This window comes from Podarcis tiliguerta (assembly GCF_965153285.1).
Source record: "Podarcis tiliguerta genome assembly, chromosome: 3".
NCBI lineage: Eukaryota > Metazoa > Chordata > Lepidosauria > Squamata > Lacertidae > Podarcis > Podarcis tiliguerta.
Genome location: NC_139536.1, coordinates 109,458,145 through 109,476,624, shown reverse-complemented (window position 1 = coordinate 109,476,624; position 18,480 = coordinate 109,458,145). Strand labels below are relative to the sequence as shown.

Sequence of the window (18,480 nt, the reverse complement as noted above, 5' to 3'; positions counted from 1 at the left end):
GTGTACACGTGTTCTCATGTTTTATTAATGGCCTTTTCAGACCTATATACATTTTATTAACCTCAATGTTTTTCCAAGTTTCTTACCGAAATGCAATATTTTACTCAGCGTATGTAGCCTTTTAGATAGGGACGTTCTATGAAGGGCAGGAAGGGAGACGGTTCTGTCCAGTGAGAATTGTGGGTGTGGCACAGTAGACTATTATGACTTATGCAAGAGCAACGACAAGCATCTTCCAACTTTTGTTACTAATAGCTAGGTACTTATTGACGTATTGTGCTGTATTGTTTATTTTAATATTCATCTTTGTAATATAATATGAAATGTACGATATCGTTTGTATTTTAGAACCTGTAAATAAATGTCTTCTCTATGATACTTCAGCCGTCTGGTTGAGTTTCCCTTCCTCCTTTATTTTTTATTATTACAGTGGTGCCTCGCAAGACGAAATTAATTCGTTCCGCGAGTTTTTTCGTTGTGCGAGTTTTTCCGTCTTGCGAATCACCACTGCATTTAAACACTGACAACGGCGGGGAGGGGGGGGGAGAAGCAGGACAGCTGCCGCAGCCGGTACCTCGGACTCACCTGCGCCTTGTGGCCACCGCGCGACGCGGCTGCTGGAGGGCGGCGGGGCTCAGGAGCGTGACTCCGGCTGCAACGCTGGCTGCTGGTGGCAATGGCTCTCTCAGAGGAGCGCGCAAGGGGGGTGGGCAGCGGCGCGAGGCAGCCGGAAGGTCGGCCGTCAGCCGGAAGGTCGGAGGAAGCCGGAGGAGTCGTCAGCCGGAAGGTGGGAGGGAGCCGGAGGAGCGGGGAAGCGAGCATGCGTGCGTACAGTGACCGTCGCCATGACAGGAGAGGCAGGGCCGTTTCATCTAGCGAAGCAAGCCCTTAGGAAAATCCATCTTGCGAAGCCCCTCAGAAAACGAAAAACCCTTTCGTCTAGCGAGTTTTTCGTCTTCCGAGGCATTCGTCATGCGGGGTACCACTGTACTTACTAAATTTATATATGGTACTCCTCTTCATCTATCTTTCATAGCTGTGGCTTTACAGGATGAGTGTAAATGTCAGCCTGTACCTTGAAAGTAGGATATCCATTTGCAAAGGCTGCCAAACCGAACTGGGTAGGACTGACACTAACATTCATTTTCTCGAAAAGTAAAGTGCTTGAAGAACTCCCACAAGGCCCCATACATGAGAGGCTTGCCATGTTCATGCTGATCTGCAGCTGCCTGAAAGCCTGACAGCAAAGGAAAGGATACATCCTGCTCAAGGAGCTCTCCTTCAAGACTTATACAGTGGTACCTAGGGTTACAGACGCTTTAGGTTACAGACTCCGCTAACCCAGAAATAGTACCTCGGGTTAAGAACTTTGCTTCAGGATGAGAACAGAAATCGAGCGGCGGAGGCGGGAGGCCCCATTAGCTAAAGTGGTACCTCAGGTTAAGAACAGTTTCAGCTTAAAAACGGACCTCCAGAACGAATTAAGTTCTTAACCCGAGGTACCACTGTATTCCTGTCGGTGACGTCAACATTGAGCCGGGGGCTTTCTCCATCAATAATAATAATAATAATAATAATTTATTATTTATACCCTGCCCATCTGGCTGGGTCCCCCCAGCCACTCTGGGCGGCTTCCAACAAAACACTAAAATATAATAACCTATTAAACATTAAAAGCTTCCCTACACAGGGCTGCCTTCAGATGTCTTCTAAAAGTTTGGTAGTTATTTTTCTCTTTGACATCTGCTGGGAGGGCGTTCTCTTTGACATCTGATGGGAGGGTGGGTGCCACTACCGAGAAGGCCCTCTGCCTGCTTCCCTGTAACTTGGCTTCTCATAGCGAGGGAACCGCCAGAAGGCCCTTGGCGCTGGACCTCAGTGTCCAGGAAGAACAATGGAGCTGGAGATGCTCCTTCAGGTATACTAGACGGAGGCTGTTTAGGGCTTTTTAAAGGTCAGCACCAACACTTTGAATTGTGCTCGGAAACATACTGGGAGCCAGTGTAGGTCTTTCAAGACTGGTGTTATATGGTCTCGGCGGCTGCTCCTAGACACCAGTCTAGCTGCCGTATTCTGGATTAGTTGTAGTTTCCGGGTCACCTTCAAAGGTAGCCCCACATAGAGCGCATTGCAGTAATCCAAGCGAGAGATAACCAGAGCATGCACCACTCTGGCGAGACAGTCCGCAGGCAGATAGGGTCTCAGCCTACGTACCAGATGGAGCTGGTAAACAGCTGCCCTGGACACAGAATTGACCTGCGCCTCCATGGACAGCTGTGAGTCCAAAATGACTCCCAGGCTGCGCACCTTGTCCTTCAGGGGCACAGTTACCCCATTCAGGACCAGGGAGTCTTCTACACCCGCACACCTGCCTCCTGTCCCCCCAAAACAGTACTTCTGTCTTGTCAGGATTCAACCTCAATCTGTCTTGTCAGTCTTCTACACCCGCCTGCCTGCCTCCTGTCCCCCCAAAACAGTACTTCTGTCTTGTCAGGATTCAACCTCAATCTGTCTCGTCAGGATTCAACCTCAAAAGCTAGAGTTCTCCCAAGGAGTATCACTGCCCACTCCATCAAGGGGCAGCCACCATACTGCGGTCCACAGAAGTGCATCCCTAGAGAAGGATTCCCTTCCACGTTGACACTCAAGATGAACAGATATGCCTCTGCCAATGCAGCCTTTGGAGGGAGTAGCCTAAGTCCGTACCCACTCAGGATGAATGGGGTAGTGTAGCAAGCAGCTCCACCCAGATCAGACCTTAAGGCTCCTTGGGTCTCGCTCCTCTGATCAGCCTAGAACAGGAACTCCCAGAGACCTCCTCCATTCTCTCTGTTACGTTAAGTTCCTCAATGTCTGGGGCCAGTTCAGTCCTACTGTAACAGAACTGTTCTCAGTATTGTTATTACTGGGTGTTGGATCGGTTGCAAGAAAACTAACGTATATTTTGCTCTAGAAGACTCACTTTTTCCCTCCTAAAAAGTAAGGGGAAATGTGTGTACATCTTATGGAGCGAATGCAGGCTGCGCAGCTATCCCAGAAGCCAGAACAGCAAGAGGGATTGCTGCTTTCACTGCGCAGCGATCCCTCTTGCTGTTCTGGCTTCTGAGATTCAGAATATATTTTTTTCTTGTTTTCCTCCTCCAAAAACTAGATGAGTCTTGTGGTCTGGTGCATCTTATAGAGCGAAAAATACGGTATTTCCCCTTCCTGTTGCTCAGCAGGACCAAATCATGCCAATCAGTGCTAACTCTAGAGGAGTTAACTCTTTCCTGCATGCTCCACTCTCTGCTGACCAGAAACACACTTCACGGTAAGTTCAACATGCTCTGTTAAATGTAGGATCTCAAAGGTGGGGCAACATTAGCCAATAGGGTTGAGGGCAGTCCACAGGCTCAGGCAACCTATGCAGAGGTTAAACTGAAGTGCCATGAAGTTCCACTTGCTACCAATCCCACTTTTTCTGCCATATAATTGAAGTGGGCCTAAGGCAGAAAAGGGGGGAAAAGGAAACAAGGTGCTGCAGTCAAATCTCTGTTCTCCAGTTGATATATGCATTCACATAACCTTTTGAGGAATAGCCTTTAGGTGGGACACCAAAGACTTTGAATAGAGGATGAAGCAGCCCTTAAAACGCAGAGGGGGCTCTTCAAATGTTTACAGCACTAGTCTGAACTGGGTGCTTTACAAATAATAAAAAACAATTCCAGGAAAATGGAAGAAAGGTATTTTTAGATTCTGCAAATTTCCTAAGTAATAATAATAATAAATTTTTATTTATACCCCACCCTCCCCAGCCAAACCGGGCTCACACAACAAAGCATACACGCAAAAGTGGGAATGTAAAGAATACCCCAAACAGTAAGAGTAGTCACAACATGACAGTTTGCTTTAGGAGTAAACAAACTTGAATTTCTTGGTCATTCACAAAGCTTCAGAAGTCCCAAGAGAGTTTTAAAAGATACCACTCTGGTGGAAAGCTAACTGAGGCTCCCTAGAGAAGAGGATTGCTAAAAGACCTTGCATTTTCATACTTGGAGGAGACATTTCCAGAGATAAGCATAGCCAAGACTGTTTTGCAGCACAGTCATCTTCTAGGATCTTCCCATACAGACCAGACCAGCCTCTTTTTCCTCCATTCACAGGAAAGAAGCAATCAGGCTCCTTAGCTGAGATAATCTGCTACAAATAAACGGAAAATTCTGACTCCATGAAGAAGAAATTTTTCCCAATCACGGGATGACTCATGGAAGCTGCATTAAACTAGCATTTCTAGCAGTTTGTGCGGTGGTAAATTTACTTTTGTATGATTTAAAATTAGCAGCGCTGGTGACACTGACTTACAAAAACAAACAAGTCTATAAAAACCAGCTAACACAAAAATTGCCGCCACTTAAAATCCCTGAGATAGGCACAAAAAGTGAAACAAATGTGCACTTCAAATGAACAAAGTTAATCCAAAAGTTCTTGTGTTACACAGCCGACAGCAATCCAACAGAGGAAATATTCTGGAAGTCCCTTGTGCCGTGTGAAAGATGCTGTCAGTATAAAGGCACGTACTTCTGTACTTGCTGGGCTCCAATTTCTGCTACATAAATTGCTCCAGTTTTCTTGCTGACATCCACAAGATGGGGCTTAACTTCGCTTGCAAGCTGAATTGTGTCCATCACAACACAGTCCTCAATTGATCCTACCGGTGGGGCAGCCAAGATTGACACCCTGTCAATATTTATATGTGCGACGATCATATACCTTTGATCTGGAGTTAATCTACAGGAGGAAGGGAGGGAGGGAGAGAGAGAGAGAAGCGGAGAGAGAGACTATTTAAAGAGAATCCTTTAAATCCTATTTAAAATCCTCCAGTACTGTATGAACATAATGCACTTTTGCTCACATTTGGGGGGGGGGTTACCTTCTGTTTGCATATCCCTCATGCCACCTGAAAAGTTGATCTGGGGGGTCTCCTGATAATCCCAAATTCATCCTACTGGTGTCATCTGGAGGATTTTGTGAGCCTTCTGAGCCAGTTTTTGGCCAGGGAATCAGGGTTCAGACAGAATAGGAAACTGCAGTTTGTGAAGTGCATCAGCATATTTTATTCAGTAGATAACTTACTTCTTCTGCTTATCTATTTCATTATTCTTGAAAACCCATTAAGACTTACAGTATTTTTCGCTCTATAAGACACACCAGACCACAAGACGCACCTAGTTTTGGGAGGAGGAAAACAAGAAAAAAAATATTCTGAATCTCAGAAGCCAGAACAGCAAGAGGGATCGCTGCGCAGTGAAAGCAGCAATCCCTCTTGCTGTTCTGGCTTCTGGGATAGCTGTGCAGCCTGCATTCGCTCCCTAAGATGCACACACATTTCCCCTTACTTTTTAGGAGGGAAAAAGTGAGTCTTATAGAGCAAAAAATACAGTATTTTAAGAAGGGGGGTGGAACTGTCATAATCCCACCCTCCATGAATGACAGCCCCTTCCAGTCATCAGGTTCTTTGGCACTAAACTCAAATCTCAACATTCTTAAAGGTAAAGGGACCCCTGACCATTAGGTCCAGTCGTGACCGACTCTGGGGTTGCGGCGCTCATCTCGCTTTACTGGCCGAGGGAGCCGGTGTTTGTCCGCAGACAGCTTCCAGGCCATGTGGCCAGCATGACGAAGCCGCTTCTGGTGAACCAGAGCAGCACACGGAAACGCCATTTACCTTCCCACCGGAGCGGTACCTATTTATCTACTTGCACTTTGACGTGCTTTCAAACTGCTAGGTTGGCAGGAGCTGGGACCGAGCAACGGGAGCTCACCCCGGCGTGGGGATTCAAACTGTCAACCTTCTGATCGGCAAGTCCTAGGCTCTGTGGTTTAACCCACAGCGCCACCCATGTCCCCCTCAACATTCTTAGTTAACAACAAAAAATGTTTTTGCACAACCTGCACGATAAGACTTTTACACAGACTAGATGGGCACAATCCACCATTAATCAGAATTCATTAGACCCACAGTCATTTCTATGAACACATATCCCAATGAATGAAAGGAAAAGACCACACTTATGCGAGAGCCTCATTCCTATATTTCCAAAGCAGCATGGAATTACCCCATGGGGAAGCAGCTTCCATACAGCTGCGAGTGCAAGTGAACAGAACCAGTATTATGCTTGTGTGGGGTAAAATTTGAATGGCTGCAGACTGTTCAAATATGGTGGAAATGCCCGATCCCGATGAGCAGGATCTAAAGGTGCCCTTCTTTTCACGGAAGGAGTCCTTCAGTTCGCAGAAAGGCCTTGGAGCAAGTGGGGAGGACATTCCTTTTCTCATAAGCCTTAATCAATCAATGGCCTTTTAAACTGGGGGGGGGGGCATTGTTTTCGTTCGTTACTATAGTATGTATTTTTGTGGTTTTTATATTGTATTTTGTGGTTTTTATATGGTATGTATTTTTGTGGTTTTAAACTGCTCAGTGATCCTTGGATGAAGGGTGGTACAGGAATTTAATAAATGATAATAATGATTTTTCGCGTATTCCTCATCTTGCACGTAGCTAGCCCCCTGGACAAATGCCAGCACCCACTCCTCTGCAGAGTAGATTTCCAAGGGGTACTGTGAAAATCACTTTTCCTCTTCTATTTGCAGATGCCAGGAGCTTCTTCTTCTTGAGCAGAATTCCACTTACAGAATTGCTGGATCTGATCCAAATAGAAGTCAGGCACCCATTAGAAAGCCTAATTTAAGGCTTTGGCAGCCGAATCAAGCTTTTGCATGCCATAACCCTTCCGATAATAAAAGGGCCGCAAAAAAGGCAACATCTACCATCTGTCTAGCATCTGATATTCGTGCAAAGTTATGGAAATACAACATGCAAAATTATTTGGATGGATGCACTAATGAGCCACCTCTCATCTTTCGAGCCAGATGGATACATTGAGGAAAGCCAGTGTAAAAGTTATACAGCACCACCAAACACACTGGCATTTTCATCTCACTGTTAGGCAGAGATATACTGTATTTTTCGCTCTATAAGACGTACCAAACCACAAGACGCATCTAGTTTTTGGAGGAGGAAAACAAGAAAAAAAAATTCTGAATCTCAGAAGCCAGAACAGCAAGAGGGATCACTGCGCAGTGAAAGCAGCAATCCCTCTTGCTGTTCTGGCTTCTGGGATAGCTGCGCAGCCTACATTCGCTCCATAAGACGCATATACATTTCCCCTTACTTTTTAGGAGGGAAAAAGTGAGTCTTATAGAGCAAAAAATACGGTATCTCCAGTGGACACAGTAGCTCAAATACTGGTACACCCACTATGCCACGTAAAATGGCTCTAACACTGGCACTGGAGCTCTTCATCACCTTACAAACCAAGGCGTTCTCCATAATCAACATGAGCCCTGCTCAGTTGAAAAGTCTCCCCTTCCACCCACCACCCAGATTTGCATGCAAGTTACAGATACTATACCTGACAGAAGAAGGGCCATCTTGTGTAAAGCAGCTATTCCAACAGCCCAACCATTCCCCTGTGGTTTTCTGAAAAGCCTGGATTCTCCAGTTGGCTCTGTCAGCAACCCATACCTACTGAAAATACAAAATCTGTTCACAGCCATTTTTAAACACCACCTCAGCGATCCTGCATATGCTCTACGATGTTTAATATCACATGAAATGGGGATCTACATGTTGCCATTCTGAGCAGGCTGGTATAGGATCTCGCCAACATTACTGAACTCTCTTTAGGGAAGAATCCATACCTGCAGAACAGCACGCGCTCTTTAATCCTAGCTTCCTGCTAAACATACCTATATGACATAACGCTTGCAAGCTTTAATGAAGCACTGTAAGAAGAAATGTTAGAATGTGAGTAAAATAAGATTTAATTTATAAAAATAATGGAAGTAAGGATTTAGAAATGTGTAAGAAATTAAGAAGGGAAGGAGTATCAGTCAAGTTGAGGGAAGTCAAACTGAGAATGGATATAAAAAAAGATGTATGAATTGTATAAATTTTGTATTGGAAAAATTGAATTTAAAAATAAAAATAAATAAATAAATAAACATACCTATATGACACGAGTGTTAAGGCAGGAAGAGCGGCTTTTGATTGCGGTTGGAAGAAGAGCAGTAAACCACTAATGTGGGTCTGCAGTTAATATTAAGCCAAGCCTCCTAGTTTTTTTCTCCCAGAAGCAGGCAGAGCTTGTTCATAGCAAGTGAACGTTTGTTTTAGATTATTATTTGTTTCTAAGTTTAGAAAACAAAGGAAAATCATAGACGTGTTTTCCTTCTACATGAAAATTGTAAGTTTTTCAGTTAAAACGTTGGTCCAGTACTTCCCTACAATACTAACATGGAATCGGGGGAAATGCAGAGAACACTTCACAAAACAGTGCCCTGAAATTCATACCTGGACTTGTTTCGATTAATGTCTGCAGGAGACATTGTGGATATTTAAGGTATAATTAGAAAAATCTTAATAATTATTCATAAAGGAAAACAGCTTATAAGAAGTAAATAAGGATGCCAGAAACAAGATAAAGGAAGTCTTTTATTTGGTTGTGTGTATTGTTGTATATTATGCTTGTTGTTTGTTATGCTTGTGTCTGATGGGGGTGGATTTCTGTGTTGGGGGGGGTGGGGGGTTTGTGTTAAGTTGTAAATAAAATTTCCAATAAAAATTTATTATTAAAAAAATGCTAACATGGAATCACTCGTTTCTTGGTTTAATTAAAACTCATTGATGAAAAATAGCATGGAATGTTTCATTCACAGGCAAGGAAGGGGCGGGGGAGAGAAACATGCCATAAAAGATTGGAGAAAGCCCCAAAACTTTAAAGCACCGGTCCTCAACACTTCATTGAAAGCTGCAAGTAAATTTACTGGAAGTTTAAATTCAAGTGAGAAAATTTCAAGCCCTGGTCATGATGGCTATTTATAAAACTATATTACAGCGATCACGGCTACTTTACCCGTCCGACAGCATCCACCGTTACACTGTGTGGGATATTGAACTGTGCAGTGCCAGAACCATTTTCTCCATGCAGCCATAGAGTCTTAAAGTCTGCAGGTAGAAAGGAAGCACCATATATTGCTGTGCATTTTATAATAAAACATCTGCATTACGTCATAATAAATAAATAAATTTATTTTTATTTATACCATGCCCTTCCCGGTTTAAAAACCGGGCTCAGGGCGGCTAACAGCAAATATTGATTAAAACATTGATTAAAATGCAACTTAAAAAACAGCATAAAACAGCACAGAATACAGCATAAAATGCAGCATCAATATCAATAAAATTCAAAAATTCAGGGGTCATTTTTGGGGAAAAAATACCCCAGTCAATAGACATCGAATGATCACCTGGGCTAACTGGCCAAGTTGGTCCTACTAGGGCCAGCAAGGAGGTATGTGGGTAAGAATTTAAATGTGGGGTCCCAGAAAGGGTTTCTTCATAGAAGAGGAAAGGGAAAAGGGAATAGAGGATCAGGCTAATTCAAATTGAAGGCCAGGCGGAATAGCTCTGTCTTACAGGCCCTGCGGAAGGAGATAAAGTCCTGTAGGGCCCTAGTCTCATGGGACAGAGCATTCCACTAGGTTGGAGCCCTCACTGAAAAAGCCCTGGCCCTAGTGGAGGATAGTTTGACTTCCTTAGGGCCCAGGACCTTTAAGCTACTATTATTCATGGACCTTAGGGTCCTCTGCGGGACATATCAGGAGAGACGGTCCCATAAGTACGAGGGTTTAAGTCAGCGACAGCTTTCTAATTCTTTAGTGATTTCAAAAACAGGGTAACTTTCTGTCCTCTTCCTAAAAACAGAGTGGAGGAACATATTCTAAATACTGTAAAAAACACATTTCCTTCTATCATAGCCGGACTGTGGAAGTTCTACCGAAATTTCAAATGCTGCAATTAACAGAGCCCTTAAAGCGTAAACCCATATGGGAGAGACAAAAGACCTCAAGAAATACAGAAATGATAGTCACATAAATTAGGAGAACACAGCAAAAACAAAAACAAACCACTAGCGCAGGCACTGGGAAATTCCCCACCCCCTGGAGGCTATTTTGACACGTGGGTGGAGACACCTACTTGTCTAGTATGTCATTATGAAACCAGCTCACAATTTCAAACAGGCTGCCTAGCTGACTGGCACTGACGGCAGGACTTGCTTGGCCCATTTGCAGGCATTGTACCTGCAAAAAGACATTTCCCCTCTGCATACTAGCTCTGCAGGCCCACAGAGGAAAATATGTCAATTTGCAGGTGTGGTTTGGATCCAAACCACACCTGCAAATGGACTTCAAAGGGATTTGCTATTCAGAAGCCCCATTTGCTAAGGAACAATTGGGAGAGCATTTTAAACTCCCAATTGTTCCTTGGCACCTGTGCCTTTTATGTGCCGCACACCTGACATCACATGTGATGGCAGGTGGGGAGAGCTTGTTGTAAACGGGCTTGGGGGCCAAACAAGCTGGGGCTGATTAGGCCTGGTGGCTGGAGGTTCCCTATTGCTGTAAAAAGGTAAAGGGACCCCTGCCTATTAGGTCAAGTTGTGGCCGACTCTGGGGTTGCGGCGCTCATCTCACTTTATTGGCCGAGGGAGCCGGCGTACAGCTTCCGGGTCATGTGGCCAGCATGACTGAGCCGCTTCTGGCGAACCAGAGCAGCGCACGGAAACACCATTTACCTTCCCGCCGGAGCGATACCTATTTATCTACTTGCACTTTGATGTGCTTTCGAACTGCTAGGTTGGCAGGAGCAAGGACCGAGCAACGGGAGCTCACCCCGTTGCGGGGATGCTGTACATCCAAGCAATTCTGAATGTTGCACATATAGGCCATTCACGTTCATTCACTTACCTGGTGTCAATTTGACCAAGCGGTTGTTCAGTCCTCCATCACCATCTACAATGTAGATGTCTCCGCTTTCTTCCACAAAAATCTCTGCTGGCTGGTCAAACTGCAAGGGATTTGTACCAGAACCTGCTCTACCTGCAGTACCTATGACTTGAAGAAGTTCACCTGAAGGACTATACTGTTTAATGGTGTGTCCATATTCGCCTATATGAAGAAGGAAATAGACATATTTCAGTAAGATCACATTTTCTCTGTGAACACCATAATTTTAAAAGGAGTGAGGTTGTAAAGAATTGGGAAAAAAGTGGAGGGGACATTAACTGGATTTACTGTTCTCCAAGTGTGGAACCTCTGTGCTGTGTGCACTGCCCTTGGTCTTCTACCATGAACCTGTTCTTGTTCCTCAGCCTACTGAACGCCCAGGAAGAAACATCTTCCTCCCTTTTTTAATCACCTGAACTTGTACAAACTGCAAGATTTGCACAGGTGCAGAGCTGTATCTTTTAGGATGATGGCCTGGTGGTACTAGGCGCTTTGTGTGGGCTGTACTGTAGTTAAATTGAACACTCAGTTGGATATCAGGCCCAAGAACATACAAGAGCAAGCTGCTGAAGGAAGGAACTGCAAGGAGAGGCACATGAACGGTCTGGTTATTTCAGTCTGCCTCGCTTCACCTTTGTGTCTTAGAATGGACTGTTGTGTTATTTTTTCATGTTTTATATCATGAGACAGCATGGAGACAAGTTCTTTTGTGGAAAGGCAGCCTCTAAAATTTACGTCTAACATAAAACATCACAAGCACACTATTTTGTTTCACTCTGGTGTTATTTAGTAATAATCATTCCACATACCAGTTCCAACATCTGTGATCCACACTGAAGATGCATTGGGTGTGTTCTGCACAAAGATACCATGAGGCATTTCAATGGAAGCATTCCATGCTTGTAAGAAATAGCCATCCTCGGTATAAACTACAACCTTAGGCACATTTTCATCACCTCTCTGTAAAAGTGTATAAAGATAACAGAGAACCAATCAGATCTCAATTATTATTATTATTATCTTGCAGAATGAAATTCCAGAATTTTTCCATAACATTTCCTTATTGCCTATACATACATATACATGTGCATATACATATACATATAGTCTCACAAATCTTATTAGCTCCACCAAGTATTGTTATGTCTGGTAAACATGCAAGGAAAAAACTGATCAGTGGCTTCCTTTCACTGAATCTTAATGCAGAGGTACAAAAGGATAGTGGATTTTTGTCCTCAGCATATACAGTGGTACCTCGGGTTAAGTACTTAATTCGTTCCGGAGGTCCGTTCTTAACCTGAAACTGTTCTTAACCTGAAGCACCACTATAGCTAAGGGGGCCTCCTGCTGCCGACGTGCCGCTGGAGCACGATTTCTGTTCTCATCCTGAAGCAAAGTTCTTAACCCGAGGTACTATTTCTGAGTTAGTGGAGGCTGTAACCTGAAGCGTATGTAACCCGAGGTACCACTGTACTGCAACCAAACAGCTGCCTTTAGCCCCCTCTCAACTGTCACCTAGTAAAAGGCGTTAGTCCATTAGGCTATGTGAATTGCCTCCATCCCAGAGATCATTCTAAGAACTGTAGGAAATGATGCATGAGCGTGATTTCCCTCCTCTCCCTCCCCATCTCTTTTTCCTTGTGTGCCATGTATTGTAGATTATAAGCCTAAAGATCTTTGTAAAGCCACTCTCATAGCCTTTTTGACTAAAGAATGGAGTAAAAGTGTTTAATCTAGATGGTCATGGCATAACACAAAAGTGGACAGTGTACAATCACAGTGACACTTTCCCCATAATCGTATTTCCATGTGAGAAAAGGCATAACCTGTTGAAATTCTGCCTGGAAAATAAGACACAGGAAAGAAAAGTGCATTAAAGACAAGGGGAAACAGAAGTTCTTTAGGACCCTATTGCCTGCCCATCAAACAACTCAATCATCAGTTGCAGCTCTGACTTCACTTATTGGCTAAAACCACTGACAGGCAGGAGGAGCCAGGCTTGGTTATTTCACAGAAATCACTTAGACAGTTATCTTCCCATTTTGCTTCAGAGTTTTCTCTTTAAGAGGGCAAGAAACTTACTTTTTTTAAAATGAAAGCTCCGACTCTGGGGCTCCTCCCTGGGGGCACCAATGAAGGCTTTTGCAGGCTAATCGGGTTGGCAATCCCTGATCTAAGGCACTGTTGAGGAAAAGATGCTGCAAGGTTTTTTTTTTTGTGTGTGTGTGTGTGTGTTTTTAAGAAAGCAAAGAGACAGGATATGCAGGCTAGAAGAGAAGGTTTCTAGGAAGATCAGGGATACAAGAGATCAAGCATAGTCTAGGTGTGAGAAACTAAACAAAGAACTGGCAGAAAGGCAGAGGGAAGGGTCTGACAGAATGCAGCCACCTTATGGAATAGAACTAATGTGCAGCAGATAGGCAGGGCAAGTATAGAGGAACTGTGGCACATTTAAAAGCCTTTCTTGATTTTGCAGCCAGATCTACAGAAAAAGGAAAGCTGAACTCTCAGCCTCTGAATCCATTTAGACCAACCAAGCTTTGGGAAACATAATGCCATGAGAATAAAAGCACAATTCCTAGTACAAAGACACAGCCCAGCATTTCCTACACTGGAAAGAAAATGGTCATTAATGGAGATATCCTAGTGACTTGCTGATGTCATCTGCTTAAAATAATTGTGGCTTTCTTCACTGGCACTGTTATAATGAACAATCTTGGTCAACCATAAAGACTGAAAAGTGGAGTGTAAAGGGGAAATGTAGGAGAGGAATGACAATTGGCTTCCTATTCTAGCATTAGGCTTCTAAGCTCCAGAGTAAACATGATATGAATGTTAAAATAGCATGCCAAGTTATGGAAATTTTTGAAGAAAAGACGGTATTTTATAGCGAAAGAAGCAACAGCATTCATTTACTCCTTTAGGCAGCTCTTGCCACTACACTTTTTTTTTTTTTGGCATTTTTTTTTCAGTATGGAAAAAGTTCACCCACACTGGAAAAAAGTCATGAGAATGTCTGCTCCTCACAAAGCTCTCACAAAGCTCTCCTCAACAGATCCACATGCATTCAGCAAGGAAAAATATAAAGAGAAATGTGGACTTTTCTGACATTGAAGGATGAGCCCCCACCCAGTATTCTATGCAAGAGTTCCTAGTCTGGTTGCTGTAAAAACAGGAACTGCTAACAATCGAAGCTACACACTGGACAACTCTGCTGGTCAGAGGAATGTCTTTTCTTACCTGTCCCACGTATACTAATCCATTGACGTCATCCACAGCAACACAAAATGTCTGACCAGAAAAAGGAATCAAAGGCCAGTTTACATCAAGCTTGTAGAGTGGCTTCTCTCTTCTCCAGAGAGGGAAGAAAGTCAACTCACTTAACACCTTAAAAATAAATGGCAAAAGAATTACTGTTAAATGAGCCATCTCCAGAGAGCAGTACAGTGGTACCTCGGGTTAAGTACTTAATTTGTTCCGGAGGTCTGTACTTAACCTGAAACTGTTCTTAACCTGAAGCACCACTTTAGCTAATGGGGCCTCCTGCTGCTGCCACGCCGCCGGAGCACGATTTCTGTTCTCATCCTGAAGCAAAGTTCTTAACCTGAAGCACTATTTCTGGGTTAGTGGAGTCTGTAACCTGAGGTACTACTGTATTTAACGTTTATCTATCACATTTTTATCTCATCCTTGTTCTAAGCACTGCATGCCTGAGGTTTTCCCATTTTTGTTCTCACAACCCTGTCAGGTAGGCTAGGCTGACAAACAGCGATCAGAGGCACCATGTCTCTGAGCATCAGCCCCTGGAGAGTGAGACTGTCCTCATGTCTTGCTTGTAGACTTTTCACAGGCCTATGGTTGGCCACTGTGGTAAATAGGATGGAGTAAACAGGGCACTTGCGTTCTTTGGAGCATGGATAATCATGTCCAGGCTATTGTGGTTAGGAGTGGGTTGCAGCTGGCAAACCAGTCAAGCTGGTGAAATGTACTTCAAGCTACAGAAACCATTCAGGCCTCCAAAGGTGAGGTCAGAAGTAAAACTCCAAACTGCAAACCTCATTGCCATCCATCTTGCCTGGATTGATCTTCAGTTTACTGGCCCTTACCAAATCCATTATTGATTCCAGACATTGGTTCCATAATTTCATCTAGATTTAATGAAGAAGAGAAGCAGAACTGGTCATCACCAATGTACTGATGATGACACCACATCCCAAATCCTTGGATAATTTCATTTACAGGTTTTGCGTAGATGGCAATGCTCCCCTGGCCTCAAAAGGGAAGGAGAAGTTTCAGGAATGGGGAAGTGGTAAAATACATATTTTTCCTTCCCCCTACATCCAGCCCTCCTCTGACATACCATACTGCATTAGAGGGCTGCCAGTCCAAAACATGAATGTTTTAACAGCTAAGCTGTCAGGGACTTGAGTAGGTCAAACCCCTCTCTTCACCCTACCCTCCATTTTCCTTTCTATTTTTGTTTGTTTTCAACCAGCACTCCAAATTCCACCCTTCAACTGTTCTTAGCCATACAAACCTAGTGGCTGAGGTGTGATACAGTAAACAATTTCTGTTCCTTTTTCTCAGTTCAACTGCCATAAGCAGCTTTCCATACCTCCCGAAAACTCACCGGTTCTTGTTAGGCCCTTTTAGAGCTTTTTCTTTTTTTTAAAAGCCCTTAGTTTTGTTTTTATTTACAAATTCAGAAAGTGCAAGTTTATTTTGGTAGCCTCATGACCCTTCCAAACTAACAGTCCATTCTCACAGTGCAGTTCTCATGTAACGTGAGGGGGGGGGGATGATATAAATACTAATATGTATCCTGAAGTATTACGTCCCACAGATTGATCATTTAACAGCCAACTAAAAACACATTTTTTTCAGTAATACGGACTATTGTATAGTCTGCAGGGCCAGCCCACCCATGAGGCAAGGTGAGGTGAATGCCTTTGGTGGCAGGATCCACACTGGCAACAGATCCCAATGTAGATCTTTATGCCCCGCCCCTTGTAAATCTTCACTCACCCCTTCTTCCCTAGTGGGGATTGAGATGCCCTTTTTCTGGTTCGTCTCAGGGCCAGTTCAGACAGAACAAATATCCTCCAAACATGGCTTGGTTTCCCATGGACTTGGATAATAATAATAATAATTTATTATTTATACCCCGCCCATCCGGCTGAGTTCCCCCAGCCACTCTGGGCGGCTTCGAATCAAGTGTTAAAAACAATACAGCATTAAATATTAAAAACTTCCCTAAACAGGGCTGCCTTCAGATGTCTTTTAAAGAGAAGATAGCTGCTTATTTCCTTCACATATGAAGGGCGGGTGCCACTACCAAGAAGGCCCTCTGTCTGGTTCCCTGTAACCTCACTTCCCACAATGAGGGAACCGCCAGAAGGTCCTCGGCGCTGGATCTCAGTGTCTGGGCTGAATGATGGGGGTGGAAACGCTCCTTCAGGTCTACTGGGCCATTTATGGCTTTAAAGGTCAGCACCAACACTTTGAATTGTGCTCGGAAACGTACTGGGAGCCAATGCATATCTCTCAGGACCAGTGTTATGTGGTCTCGGCAGCCACTCCCAGTCACCAGTCTAGCTGCCGCATTCTGGATTAATTGCAGTTTCCGGGTCACCTTCAAAGGTAGCCCCACAGAGTGCATTGCAGTAGTCCAAGCGGGAGATAACTAGAGCATGCACCACTCTGGCAAGACAGTCTGCGGGCAGGGAGGGTCTCAGCCTGTGTACCAGGTGGAGCTGGTAGACAGCCGCCCTGGACACAGAATTAACCTGCGCCTCCATGGACAGCTGTGATACAAGACCACACCCCAAACACTTTTCATCCAAGCTGCCTCCCCATTAAAGAAATCGTACTCGATTAGGTCACAGGGTTTCCCAAAGTTGGGTCTCCAGCTGTTTTTGGACTCCCATTCCCATCATCCCTGAGCACTGGTCTTGCTAGCTAGCTTCCTTGCTAGCTTCCTTCCTTCCTTCCTTCCTCCTGGGGCGTGTTCAGAAAGTGGTGGTGGGGGGACGAGTGTTCAGACCCCTGGGCCCTCACTTGTGGGGTGCCTCAGGGTTCTGTCCTCTCCCCCATGCTTTTCAACATCTATATGAAGCCGCTGGGAGAGATCATCAGGGGGTTTGGACTGGGTGTCCATCAAAATGCAGATGATACCCAGCTCTACCTCTCTTTCAAATCAGAACCAGTGAAGACGGTGAAGGTCCTGTGTGAGTGCCTGGAGGCGGTTGGAGGATGGATGGCGGCTAATGGATTGAGGTTGAATCCTGACAAGACGGGCTGGTGTGGAGGACTCCCTGGTCCTGAATGGGGTGACTGTGCCCTTGAAGGACCAGGTGCACAGCCTGGGAGTCATTTTAGACTCACAGCTGTCCATGGAGGCGCAGGTCAATTCTGTATCCAGGGCAGCTGTCTACCAACTCCACCTGGTACGCAGGCTGAGACCCTACCTGCCCGCAGACTGTTTTGCCAGAGTGGTGCATGCTCTAGTTATCTCTTGCTTGGACTACTGCAATGCGCTCTATGTGGGGCTACCTTTGAAGGTGACCTGGAAGCTACAACTAACCCAGAATGCGACAGCAAGACTGGTGACTGGGAGCAGCCGCCGAGACCATATAACACCGGTCTTGAAAGACCTACACTGGCTCCCAGTGCGTTTCCGAGCACAATTCAAAGTGTTGGTGCTGACCTTTAAAGCCCTAAACGGCCTCAGTCCTGTATACCTGAAGGAGCGTCTCCACCTCCATCGTTCTGCCCGGACGCTGAGGTCTAGCGCCGAGGGCCTTCTGGCAGTTCCCTCATTGCGAGAAGCAAAGCTACAGGGAACCAGGCAGAGGGCCTTCTCGGTAATGGCGCCCACCCTGTGGAACGCCCTCCCACCAGATATCAAAGAGAAGAACAACTACCAGACTTTTAGAAGACATGTGAAGGCAGCCCTGTTTAGGGAAGCTTTTAATGTTTAACAGACCACTGTATTTTAATATTCGGTTGGAAGCCACCCAGAGTGGCTGGGGGAACCCAGCCAGAAGGGCGGGGTACAAATAATAAATTATTATTATTATTATTATTATTATTATTATTATTATTATTATTGCTAGGGATGATGGGAGTTGTAGTCCAAAACAACAACCGCTAGAGACCCAAGTTTGCGAAACCTTGGATTAGTTCCCCACAGATGTAGGCATATTCACACAGCACACAGCTGTGAAGGGAAAAGGGCCGCCCCCCACCTCCGACCCTGGCTCGGGCCCAAAGCTCCCTGGGCGTCGCTCCCTCAGCCTGGCCCACCTCACAGGGCTGTTGTGACCCACGGGACCCTGCTAAACGCGGCGCGGGAGCGGAGGGCGGGCCGTTCTGTACCTGCCAACCCACCTGCACCTCAGACCCCGCCGTGTACAGGCTGATCAGCAGCACCAGCGAGGCGGCCCCTCCGAGGCCCGCCAAAAGGCGGCAGAGCCGGGGATAGCGGCGGGCAGCCATCGAGGAGGAGCCTCCGCGGGCGCGAGCCGAGCCGCCGCCCCCCGCCACGAGAGCGAGCGAGAGAGGCGCGCGCGTTCGGGACGGAGCAAAGCTTCT

At 45.2% G+C, this 18,480-nt stretch overlaps 1 protein-coding gene across 3 annotated transcripts; it reads right to left on the bottom strand.

The window, feature by feature from the left end:
* Positions 1–3,742: 3,742 nt before the first annotated feature.
* NHLRC3 (NHL repeat containing 3) lies at positions 3,743–18,475 on the bottom strand. 3 transcript variants are annotated; one of them, XM_083435456.1, is made up of 7 exons: positions 18,277–18,475; positions 14,128–14,274; positions 11,697–11,847; positions 10,849–11,049; positions 8,955–9,046; positions 7,452–7,564; positions 3,743–4,767 (listed from the first exon to the last, which is right to left on the bottom strand). In XM_083435456.1, exons 1-7 carry the CDS (start codon positions 18,382–18,384, stop codon positions 4,539–4,541), a joined length of 1,041 nt encoding a protein of 346 aa, XP_083291582.1. In that variant the 5' UTR covers positions 18,385–18,475; the 3' UTR covers positions 3,743–4,538. The 3 variants fall into 3 exon arrangements, with proteins under 3 accessions (XP_083291582.1, XP_083291581.1, XP_083291583.1); XM_083435455.1 differs by having other exon boundaries at positions 18,265–18,422; XM_083435457.1 differs by lacking the exon at positions 18,277–18,475 and adding an exon at positions 15,248–15,268.
* Positions 18,476–18,480: the final 5 nt, after the last annotated feature.